The sequence below is a fragment of the Ochotona princeps genome, chromosome 2 (genome assembly GCF_030435755.1).
Source record: "Ochotona princeps isolate mOchPri1 chromosome 2, mOchPri1.hap1, whole genome shotgun sequence".
NCBI classification, from domain to species: Eukaryota; Metazoa; Chordata; class Mammalia; order Lagomorpha; family Ochotonidae; genus Ochotona; species Ochotona princeps.
This window is the reverse complement of record NC_080833.1, coordinates 162,019,579-162,032,589: the sequence shown is the minus strand read 5'-3', so window position 1 is coordinate 162,032,589 and position 13,011 is coordinate 162,019,579. Positions and strand designations below refer to the sequence as shown.

The 13,011-nt window shown below is 37.9% G+C and overlaps 1 protein-coding gene across 2 annotated transcripts in view; it reads left to right on the top strand.

Moving 5' to 3' along the window:
• COP1 (COP1 E3 ubiquitin ligase) overlaps positions 1 to 13,011 on the top strand; it is a 156,776-nt gene that overhangs the window by 124,858 nt on the left and 18,907 nt on the right. For both annotated transcript variants that reach the window (XM_058660701.1, XM_058660700.1), the window contains exons 16-18: positions 8,001 to 8,118; positions 11,317 to 11,441; positions 11,929 to 12,089. In XM_058660701.1, coding sequence (XP_058516684.1) covers positions 8,001 to 8,118; positions 11,317 to 11,441; positions 11,929 to 12,089 — 404 coding nt within the window. The remainder of the gene's footprint in view (positions 1 to 8,000; positions 8,119 to 11,316; positions 11,442 to 11,928; positions 12,090 to 13,011) is intronic.

The following is a 13,011-nucleotide window of genomic DNA, read 5'->3' as shown; positions in this document are numbered from 1 at the left end:
CCTAAGCTGTTTGCAGGGCTGGATTGGAAGTGGAATTTCTAGGACTTGAGCCAGTATCCACAGAGGATGCTGGGGATGCTAGCGTTGCAGGCAGCAACTTAACTTGATGCACCACAAGACCCTGCCCGTTTTATTTAATTATTTTGGTTTGATTGCCATATGTGAATGTAGTTGCCAAAAAAAAGAAGCCCTTTTCATGTTGACCATTATGTCTCTCAAAATAGGCTCCCAATAAATATATGCGTTTAGAATATTATGTCTAATACACCTTGATTTGTTTCAGCTCAAATTCTTTTAAAAGAATATTTACCATCTGTATTTTTTACAAGGGTTTTTAGAACACAAACCCGAAGTTGAGTTTGGATTTTGGGTTATAAACTTACTTAATCTATAGGACTGTGAGTAGTAGGCTTTCCATTGGGCCCTTGGGTTTTAATGTTTTCAATATATTTGTTATGAAATTCTACTTTAACAGATGGAATTTTAACTATTTTTAAAATGTCCTTATGTCCCAAAGAAAGTGATTACAAGAGAACATGGCCACCTATTCTGATCGTAATGACAGCTAACAGATAGTAGTAAATAATGAAATTGAAATAAATGAGTAGCTTCTCTGTTTTCGGGAGGTAGAGGTTGCCACCGAGCAGCATACTTCTGTTGTTAGACAGTCATTAGCAATCAGCCGTCCAATGTGGTGTCCAGTGACGCGGACTGAGGGCTTGCGTTGGTGAGGGCATACTGTCCAGGGGCAAAGTGGAGGAGCGCTTCAGGCTTGCTCCTTCTCTGTCTCAGATACACTCAATTACCTTCTGGTTTCCTTTGCTAAGTACTTTGCTCCTCAGAAAAAAAATTTTGCTTCTTTCCTACAAAAGAAAGGGGGCTTTTTTGTACAAATTTAACCACTGATAAAAACGCATATAAAGGATATGTTGTATAAATATGCATATATCTCATATATACATATACATGTATATTGTCAGTTCCCTTCCATCAGCCCTCTTATGAACTCTTGATTTTGAAGTCCTGCTGAGTAATCCTTTCTAGTGGCTGTAAAACATGCATGTTTTGACATCATTTTACCAAAGTAGCATCAGATACTCATGAAATAGCCTTAATTTAGTTTTGTGTTTTTTATTATATGAATTACATGGAGTTACTTATTGTTATTATTTCCTGTGATAGAGATTCTTACTTCACCTCTTCCATACTCCCTCCTACCATTTCCCCCCAAAGCATCACAGCAGTCTAGACCTTTGTTAATAGCTAGCAGTCGACATTCTGCTCTCTGCGAGCCTTGTGGTGTTGTAAGCCAAGGCAGAGGGAGGAGATCTAGCAGCACAGCTGCCGAGGTCTACTTATAGTTCCATTGGGAGAGGAGATGCACAGTGCAGTGTCTTCTCTTGCTGACAGCTGGACTCCGTTGTGCAGCTCACCCATAAGAATGTATGAATGTATGTGTTCAACTATGTATCTGCTTCATATTTTGCATGAGGGTTGTCTTATATCAAAGGGAACATAGGATATTTGCCCTCTGGGGACAAGCTGTGATGGTCTCCAGTTGGGACCATTTTGTTGCACATGGTGGGATTTCATTCTTTTTATAACTATGTAGTATTCCATAGAGTAGATGTAGAAACTACAGTTTCTTTATCCATTCTTCCTCCAAAAGGCATCTGTGATGTAGGAATCACATTATGTGTTCTTAAATTCATGTGGAAATGAGCTTGCAGCATCGTTTTTTCTGTAGTTTCTCCTTTCAGAATCAATAAACCTATCACTTCATAAATTTTCTTGAAAAATAATAAATATTCCCATAATTAAAATAATTTCTTGAAATTTTGACTTTTTACGTAAGTAGTAAAGTCAAAATAGGTTTCTGTTCTTTGTAGAAACATTTTAGCCCACAGGAAATAATTTATTTATAATGGGCTAAGTTATCCCAAAATAGAAATTATGTATGGGGGGGAAAAATACAGCAGGAACTGAAACTAAATCTGTTTGCTCATTAGAAAATAAACTTTGGATTCGCTAAGTATTATTTATAGAGGGCCATTAAGAACAAAACGATGCCATAGAGAGCAAACAGAGAATTATAAATTGTAAAATTCCTAGTTCTCTAACGTTTAAGGCCTATTATTACCATCTACTGTGTATTTGTGTTTGTTTATCTTCTCTTAGTTAAATAAGTATTTACTATCTGTAAACTATTTGGAGTGAGGATGTGACATACATAAGGAAAAAATAATGTATATTATGTTCCCTCTTGTCATTAAAAATATTCTTTTGAAGATCACATTTAACTAATTAGTCTATTTGAATCCCGCACTCTCAAGAAACACTCATAATTAAGATGAGTGGTAAACATGGACTGCTTTGGGGAATATATTAATGAAGAGCAAAAGTAAGGCTTGAGATTAGCACAGTTGATGATGGTGGACATAACGATCTTCACTATGTAGAGTGTTCTCTGCTTCCGTTACTTCGATCTTTCCATGGAAGTAGAATTTCTACTTGCCATATTATAGATATTTGTAGATTATTCAGTTATTCTAGAATTTGCAGTAGTGGCAATCTTTGTATTTGAGTTGTATGATATGATTGTTCTAATGGCATATAACTGTTGAGCACTTAAAATGCAATTGGTGAAACTGAAAAACTGAATCTTACTTTACTATTACATATGGCTGATGGCTGCCGTATTAGCACACTTCTAAATCATGTTGTACATGGATGTTGAACAATTGACGGCAATCTAACATTAAGAGAAAATTAAATCTACATGATTATTTATGGAAAATGTTAAGAGTTGAACAAATAAATAAATATCAATTCCCTAGAATTAAAACCTGCCTTTTGGAAAGCTTTGACCCTCTGCCTGAGGTGCTGCTGCTCTTGAAGGTCTTGGTGTGCACACTGAGTAGATTGCCCTGCAGTGTTGATGCACAGTGAGGAGTGCACTGTTGATGTGGGATTCTCTAATTGGAGTGTTTACACAGGGTTGTCATTTAGATGAGTAAAAAGTATAGAATCTGTTATGGTGGTGAAGTCACATAGGTTGGTTTTAAAATTGGAAGGAACAGATTCTGTTTACACTGGAAAAGCCACATGAGCAATTAACTAATCAATTTACTGACACCGTTGGAACAGTCAAACATTGTATCCTCCTGCTACAGTAGGAAGGACCATCACTTTTATATTTGAATACGCAATGTATTTTAAGTTATTTTTCTTGCATTTGACATAATACTACTGTGGATATTCAGAGTTTTAATTTTTAGAAGATAAAGCTGAAGTTCTGAAATGGTAACATATAATGATGTTGGAATCTTTATGAATGACCCGGCGTCAAGGAGATGGGAAGGTGGAGTATAGCATGGGCATAAAGCAAGCAGGATAAATACTTACAGTTGATGACCCTGGAGTAAAAGGTACAAGGCTGTTCAGTGTGATGTTCTTATAAAGAGTTAAAAAATATTAGAAACATTTAGAGACACCTTTACAAATGAAAGAAGAATTGACAGCTTCTCCCTTGATCTACACTGTTTTTAATCATAATGTTGCTAAAACTCACGTGCAAACATAAAACTCCAGGCCATCTTCAAATGTTCCTGTCTCTTAAGCAATTATAAGCTCCAGTTCCAAATAAGTGTCAATATAAAAGCAGAATTCAAAATAGCAACATGATGATGTAGTAAAATGGGTTGCGTATATATTTTGCTGAAATTAAGTCACCACTAAACATAGGAGATTAGTTGTGAATGCATCAGTACAATTTTCTTTTTGAAGTTACCCTGTCTGTGGAATACTCTGCCAAAGGGTAACGTACTCTCCAGCCTGCTGCTGCTCTCATTGCAGCTACAATAAAACCTTTGTGCAGTGCACAGTGACATAGTATAACTTACTAACTGAAGAGTACGTAATTTATTATTAGAATGCAGTGTTTTTTATACTATCAAGCTTTCAGTACGTAACTTGTTAAAAATTTATCATTTTTTTTAAGATTTATTTTTAATTTTTATTGGAAAGTCAGATATACAGAGAGTAACAGAGACATAGAGGAAGAGCTTCCGTTCCAAGATTACTCCTTCAGCAGCCGCAATGGCCAGAGCTGCACCAGTCTGAAGCCAGGGGCCAGGAACCTCTTCCGGGTTTCCCACGTGGACGCAGGATTCCAAAGGTTTGAGCCTTCTTTGACTGCTTTCCTAGGCCTTAAGCAAGGAGTTGGATGGGAAATGGGGCAGCCAGGACAGGAACTGGTGCCCACATGTGATCCCGGCGCATCCAAGGCAAGGACTTTAGCCGCTAGGCTACCGTGCCAAACCCTCAAAACTTTTTAAATTGTGCGTTATTACTGTAAAAAGGAAGTTTAAAATTTGTAACTGGTAGGTTTAATATGAGGACAATTGAAGCGGGATAATATTTTTTCATTTTTACTTTAGCATGTACCAAATGAATTACAGCCAGATATTTGTACCTCTATAACAGAAGCTTATCAATTGCTGCCACTTAAGATCATCACTGAATGCAGTCAGAGTAACTGCCGTTAGCAGAGAACTAGATTGGAACTGGGGCAGCTGGGACGTGAACCAGCATTCATATGGAAGCCCCGTGCTAGACGGCGGAGGATTAACGTGCTGATCCACCACACATGCCGCCCATCATAGAGTAACTTAGTGGGACATTGCCTGGTGTGGTTCATGAGTAAGCTTAGCTGATGAGAACAAGAAGCAGTCAGTATGGAGATAGGCCAGTAGTGGTTGTCTCCTTTAAGGAATGGAAAGAAAAGAGTCTGAAGAGAAACGAGTAGAGCTTCAGGAACGTGTGAGACACCGTCCAGCATAGTATATGAAGTTTGCAAAGACAGAGGAGGGAGAAGGCCTGAAGAAGTAACAACCAAAACCTTGCTGAATTGTGGGGAAAGCCCCAAACCCATAAGCACAGGTAGCGCGGGGAACACCAGGAAGGACAGATTTCAAGAGCTGTGATGCTGAAGACAGAGACAGCCAGCAGACCCCAATCCAGGAAGAGTAAAAAAGAGAAGACCCCAAAGGGGTATGCTTAATGTACTGAAGGAGAAAGATTGCCATTAAACAATTTAATGCCCAAAAAACAGCTCATCAAAATAATGAAGGAGAAATTGAGATATTTCCATAAACTGAGTAGTTATTTGCTAGTAGGCCTGCTAGAGCAGATACTGGACAGTCTTTCAGGCTGAAGCCGTTAACCGGTGATAGATACCATATACTTTGTATCTAGAGAACAATAAAGAACAGTGGTAAAACAAAAATACACATGTAATATACAAAGTATAGTTTAAATCTTCTGGCAATAGTTTTCCTCTGATTTAAAAGCTAGTTAAATTCCAATTATGAAATCATTTAATACACATAATAAGATGTAATTTTCCTGGCCGTACTAATGTAGCAATGCAGAGCAGAGGGGTCATATTACTGGGCAAGCTCTCTATATTACTAAATTGAAGTTAGGGACTAGCTTAATTAGATTGTTTTCAATTAGCATGCAAATCATAACCTCCAGGAAATCCATTATCAAATTTATTTAAAAAGAAGAAATAAAAACATCCTAGGAAATAGTTAGCAGAAATGAAGACAAAAGTAGAGGGAATTTAAGGGTAAAAAGAAAAGTTACAGGTGTAATTCATACCTTAGAGATAATTGCATTAAATATAAGTTATACATTCTCAAAATGCAGATTTTGGCATAATGACGTTCACCAAACAACAGGACTCCATTATACTCCATTTATAAGAAACACACTTCATGGCAAGGCACAGTGGCTTAGCGGTTAAATCTTTGTGTTGCATGCGCTGGGACCCTGTGTTGTGCTGGTTTGTGTGCCAGCTGCTCCGCTTCCCATCCAGCTCCCTGCTTATGTCCTGGGAAAGCAGTAGAGGATGGAACAAAGCTTTGAGACCCTGAACTTGCATGGGAAGAAGCTCCTGGCTTTGGATCAGCTCAGTTCCAGCCATTGGGCCACTTGGAGTGTGAACCAGTGGCTGGAAGATCTTTCTCTCTGTCTTTCCTTCTCTCTGTAACTCTGTATTTCCAATAAAAATAATTAAATCTTAAAACACACACACCTCAGATTCAAACACAAATAACTTGAAAATAAAAACATGGAAAAAATATAGTGTGAGCAGCTGTCAAACAAAATTGTCTTTAAGTAGAAACTTGTAGAGGAAACAGTCTATAATGATAAGATAGTTATAAACAGGACTAAAAACAAGCTGTGAAATACATGAAAGTAATGTTGGAAAAAAATGAAAGAAAAATACTTGAAACAGTTCTTGTTACCTTAAATACTCTGCTCAGTGAATGAAATGACTGAAAACTACATTTTGAGAAGTATTTTGAGAAGTAGATGAGTGGACAGATATTCACTCATCCGATTAGAATGTTTTCTATCCCAAATTGATCCGTGTCTAACTCAGTTTTTGTACAGAAAATACAAGTGAAAGAAACAGAGTTGGGTAGAGTTCTGTTCTGAATTTGAAAGCTTATTTGTAAGCTATAGTTATTAGGACAGTGTTGGGCTGGCAGAAGGGTAGGTGTATACTGATTAACTGATTAGAAATAACAATCCAGAAGTCAGTTGTTCGTTTTCCAGAAAGATGCCAGAGAAGTTCACCAGAGGAAAAAAGAGTCTTTTCAAGAAATGTTGCAGGGCAACTGGATATCCCCTGCAAAAAGAGGAGCTTAGACCTTCACTTCAAACTCCACTACACAACTAAGACAGCAAACGGGGAAAAGCAGGAGAAAATACTCATATCTGAAGCCGTCATCTGTGTGCAACACAAAAAGCCCAGTCTGTGTAAAGAAATCGGTTGGACCCTAGCAAAATTCAAAACTTTTGTCCTTTCCAACTTTTCATGGAGGAAATAAAAATATAAGGAGCTTAACTTTGAAAATTGTTGTGGAACACATCTGATTTATGTCTAGGTATTTCTAAGTACTCAGCTAAAGAGATTGGAAGTCCACCCCTGTTGCAGACCAGAATGTAAAACAGTGCAATCCAAAATTGGTGCTTTCTTTACAGTTAAGCATGTTCCCACCATATGAGCCAGTAGCCCTTGTTTCAGATATACACCCAGGAGATGAACATGTGTCCAGAGAGCTGGACGTGAGGAGTGATAGGAACGTTTTTGCAGTGGTTTCCCAAAAATGGAAGCAGATGTCCATATGCAAGAATGGAGTGTTTTGTACAGTGTGTGCTATTCAAAATTTCAAAAATCAGAACTACTAACATGTTAAAATGTGTATGTCCTTGAAAGATGTCATACAAAGCATAGAATATATGGCCATATGTCAAGGCCACATATTATATTTCATTTGCAGAAATTGTCCAGAAAAGCAAATTTAAAGAAGCAGAAATAGTGCTTGCTTACAGAAGTAATTGGCAAAAGGGATCTTACTGGATGTGGAAGATTTTAAAAGATTTTCTAAAACTTATTTTGGTGATGGTTACACTACTAAAAACACTGAGTAAAGAAATCATAGAATTGCATTCTTACAGAGGATTAATTTTCTTAAGTTATTTCATGAATTTGTTTCCTTAAAACATGTGGGGAAAAATTATGTGTTTTTTTATTTGTCCAGATGTTTTTATAATGTTTATATTGCCTTCTGTATTACAGCATTAAGATCTTAAGATGAGCTTTAAAATTTCCAATTATTTTGAGCTGTTTATGCTTTTATTTTTAGAGATAAGATTAGTGGAAATATTAGTGGGTCTCCAATTCAGACTTGCATTGGCATATACATTCATTGTTTTATGTAACCATTGTTTTTCCTAGACTCAAAAACAAAGCACCATCTAATATATCTTCCTTATATTTCAATATTGAACATATGTTGGTTTTCTGGCTGTTAGACATTTTTCATTGTGGAAACATTTGATGAAAAATGCCAGCTCCAGCTGAAGTTGGCTTTGTCCCATTTCTTCATTTTACAGTATGTTGTTTTGGTTTTGTTACTTTCTAGATCACTGTGTCCACTACTATGATCTTCGTAACACTAAGCAGCCAATCATGGTATTCAAAGGACACCGGAAAGCCGTCTCTTACGCAAAGTTTGTGAGTGGTGAGGAAATTGTCTCTGCGTGAGTATTACTCTCCTCCAGGCTGAGCTCCTGCAGGCTCAGTCATCAAAGTTGAGATGGGAACCAAGCAGAGCAGGGTGCTGTTGTACCTCTTGCCACACATCGTACATCTTGTATTTCGCCCCACTTAGCTATGTGGATATTCTACTCAACATGGCTCAATTTCTCAGTTTTTTTGTGCGTAAAATGTTGAAAATAATAGTTTTGAATGTGACACCTTTTTATAAAAGACCCATTTAATTGCAGCTGAAACTTGATCAAATTTTGACCACTGCTTCTCCTAAAGAAATAACATAGATGATCTAGTATTATGAAAAGTATATTTATGTACCTGTATACCATAGTATGATTACCTTTTAATTTGAAACAGTATTCCCTAATATTTTCCTCTGATATGTTGATCTCTGTTATTTCATGGTGGGCTTTTAATGTTTGGGTTTTAATGTTTAAAGCTTGATTATAGTTATACCTTAAAGTATCCTTTGAAAAACCATCTGAAACTAACAAACCTAAGCTTCCAGCTCTCTCACTGCTTGGAAGGTGTTAGAGGCCAGTAAGGGCGGTGAATGTCAGAAGTTCAGCCAAGCGTTTCTAGCAGTGCAGGCCCTGCCACCTTCTCTGCAGTTCATAGAACCCTAGGAAGTGCTCCTTAGTAAATTCTCGCCTTTTCTTGTTTCATTTGCACTGTTTCTTCTCAAGGTTGATGTTATATCCTTTCACATCATGTGTTGTCTTGGTCCCAGTACGATGCCGCAAAGGCTAAATCTCTACTTTGCAAGCGCTGGTATTCCATATGGGTGCTGGTTCTTTCCCAGTTCCTCCACTTCCAGCTCCTTGTTCATAGCCTGGGAAGCAGTGCAGGATGACCCAAAGCCTTGAGAATCTTTCCTGGGGAGACCTGGAAGAGGCTCCTAGCCCCTGGCATCTGGCTTCAGAATGGCTCAGTTCCAGCCATTGTGGCCATTTGCAGAGTGAACCAGTTGGCAGAACATCATTCTTTCTATCTCTCTTCCCTTTGTAAATTTGATCTGTCTTTCCAGGAACAATAAATAAATCGTTTTTAAAAATCAAGATTTTTTTTATCTTGTCAGATATATTTAATGACTTTGCCTTATATTTGCTATCTCCCATAACAAATACCTCTGCATTAGTTGTGCTAAACAAGAACTTGGTAATTTAAATAGGTTTGGTGAGGTAAATTGAATTGAGTTACAAAAGAGGGAAAAAATAAAGTGGAAACTTAACTTTCTAAGGAAAATAGAGATCCTTCTTTGTCAATTTTAAATTGAGTGGTAACAAGTAAAAAATAAGGTACAAAAATAATGGACAGTAAATAATTAAAATTGTTCATATTCAAATATGGTTGGCAGTTTGGCAAAAATATTTTTCTTGAATTTATGATTTATAAGTATTAAATCAATTATTTTGATTTCAGGTCACTGAAATATGTGTGTTTCAACCAAATAAGTTGAAAATCTTAGGTGACTTTATTAAAGGAGATATTAAATATGTATTTTCACCAAATATTACTTTTATTTTTTATAAATCTTGATGATTTCCAGATATGTTTGAATCATTGCAGTATGTAGAAAAAATTCTTCCAAAAATTATTTGGAAATATTAAAGCTAAAGTCAAAGCACATTTTTAAATACAGGCTGTATAGAGGAACGTGTGCAACACTGGTCAGTGCATAGAGGGATGTGTGCCACGCTGGTCAGTGCATAGAGGGATGTGTGCCACGCTGGTCAGTGTACAGAGGGACGTGTGCAGCACTGGTCAGTGTATAGAGGGACGTGTGCAACACTGGTCAGTGCATAGAGGGACATGTGCAACACTGGTCAGTGTATAGACGAACGTGTGCAACACTGGTCAGTGCATAGAGGGACGTGTGCAAAGCTGGTCAGTGCATAGAGGGACGTGTGCCATGCTGGTCAGTGCATAGAGGGACGTGTGCCACGCTGGTCAGTGTATAGAGGGACGTGTGCAGCACTGGTCAGTGTATAGAGGGACGTGTGCAACCCTGGTCAGTGTATAGAGGGACGTGTGCCACACTGGTCAGTGCATAGAGGGATGTATGCAGCACTGGTCAGTGTATAGAGGGACGTGTGCAACCCTGGTCAGTGTATAGAGGGACGTGTGCAACACTGGTCAGTGCATAGAGGGACGTGTGCAAAGCTGGTCAGTGAGAACAAATGAAGACAAACGCTTAAGAATAAATGTTAGGTTAAAAAAAGACAAAGAAAAGCGTTAATCATTTAGGAGTTTGGTCCCTGAAGTCATAGAGTGTTAATCTTGATTCTATCAGTTACCTTGGAGATTACTTGGAAATGTCATTAACCCTCCAAACCTCAGTTTCTCTATCTCTAAATAGAACTAAAAATAGATAGTCCTAATCTTACATCTTGATTCTTTAATTTAGTGTATTATAACCCTTAGCTCAGTGCCCTGTTGAAAAAGTGTTAGAGTAAAAGATGACTTTTTCTATAGCTATTAGTAAATATGCAGAAATATTTTTATTGTGGAGAAAAATGTAAAACAAGTTGTTCATTGGTGAAAGCATGTTTATGAGTAAATTGTTCCACTTTTTTGACAGAAAGTAAGAGAAAGCAAATATTTTCTAAATATCCTAAGATTATCTTCATATATGACAAAAATACCAGGAATGTCTATATTCAGGATGTGGTTTTAGTTTTGTTTTAAAATTAACTTGCATACTCTTTCAGCAAAATAAAGGACATTTCATAGACCCTGTAATTATCCCACACCTATGTGTAAGACTGAGCTGTAGTTTATATGCAGAATTCCAGAGGAACAGGTGTGTCCCTGGAGTTACACAGAACTCCCAGGACAGATCGCAGTCATTGTTTTATGGTGGTGGTGGAGGAATGGTAGTATTCATAGGTAATGTTTATTGAGTATTTCTTTCATGCCCAGGCACCACAGAAAGCATTTCAAATGAATTTACTTAATCCTACAAAGTAGAAATCATGTTTTACATTCAGTTGACAATCAACTGAGACCACAACTTTCCTATTGGAAGGCAGATTAATGGCAGACTGAACTTTCTGCCTCAGCTAGTGTGGCTCCGGACTCTGCTCTTAACCGCCACACTGGAGTGCCTGTAAACAGTAGTGATGCGTGTCATGCCACGCGTACAATCTCACATCTGTTCCAATCTGTGTTTTTTTTTGCCTCAGATCAACAGATAGCCAACTAAAACTGTGGAATGTGGGGAAACCGTACTGTCTGCGTTCCTTCAAGGGTCATATCAATGAGAAGAACTTCGTAGGTCTCGCTTCCAACGGAGACTACATAGCTTGTGGTGAGTGAGGCCCGCTTGCCCAGGGACTCTGTACGCTGGTGTATGACGGGCTCTGCACTAAAAGTAATACAATAGACGTGTAATTGACTTTCCTCAAAATTATACTAGAAGCACATTAGCCCTTCAAGTGCGACGTGTTTAACCTCTCTAGATACAAATTGTTCTAGATGTAACTTAAGATTCTTGTAATAGCAAAATTTTATTTCTTTAGGCCTCTGCTACATTTCCATATAACAGTTTCAGCCTCAGAATTAACAATGCAGCTTTACCCCATAGCACTGATTGTCTCTTCAGAGTACTAACTGTAGCTTTTGTCTAGGAATTGTTTTCTCATGTGAGGCCCCCCTTAGCCATGTGAGCTGGTCTTTCAGATCTTTCCATAAGGCATACTGCTTTTTATGCTAAAAACATTGTATAGTAATATTGTTTCAGAGTAATATCCTTATTCCAGTTTTCATTCTGAAAAACTATTGTAATTTATTTTCAGGAAGTGAAAACAACTCCCTCTACCTGTACTATAAAGGACTTTCTAAGACTTTGCTAACTTTTAAGTTTGATACAGTCAAAAGTGTTCTGGACAAAGACCGAAAGGAAGATGACACCAATGAGTTTGTTAGCGCTGTTTGCTGGAGAGCGTTGCCGGATGGGGTAAGTGTTCATACCGGTGTGTTCACCTTGGTATCTCACAGAGTGCTGTATTTATACATGGTTGCCTGTGTATATGATTTCTAAATTTTCAGTTCATTTATACTCCTTGTGTTTATGGAGTGCAAGGTGACATCTCAGTACCCGAGTGTGGTGTGCAGTGATCAGATTGGGCTCATTGGCGTCATCTCGGACATTTATTTATTTGTGCTGGGAATGTTCAAACTCCTCCCTACTACTTATTTTGAAGTAGAGAGTTGATTGTTGTCAGTCATAATTATCCTACTCTTCTTTTGAGCATTTAGTTATTCTTCCTTTCTAATGGAATCTTTGCTACATTATCCATCATCATCTTCCCCGTCACTGCCCCTGCTCCCACCCGCAGATCCACACCTCCCTCCATCTAAGAAGACGGCATCACCTCCCTTCTGAGACTGAAGCCTCCTGCAGAGTGTGCCCTGTGTCCTGCTCTGCTTAGGGACTGTGTGCAGTTATGTGCTCCTAAGCATTCAGCTGAGGTGATGTTTAGCAGAAAGGGGAAGGGTTGACGCAGGGGAAGGAAAGTGTAGCGAACTAAGAGCAATTTCATGGTACGTTGCTGGCTACAGAATACACAACCGTATTTCAGGGCGTTCAATTTCATGGTACGTTGCTGGCTACAGAATACACAACCGTATTTCAGGGCATTCAATTTCTTAATGAGAAAGTTATATTACTAGGTTGTGAAAAAATTATTTCCTCAATCTTTTCACTTACACATTTGAAAATGATTATTTGTAACTGCCTTGGCTTATGTAAGCAATAACCATCCATATATGTCACCTTTTTAAAAACAGTGTTCTAGGTACTTACATGATTGGCTTTATCTGAGAGATGAGGCATTCTGATTTCATGTTGACTTAAAATATCTGAGTTCCAGGTACAG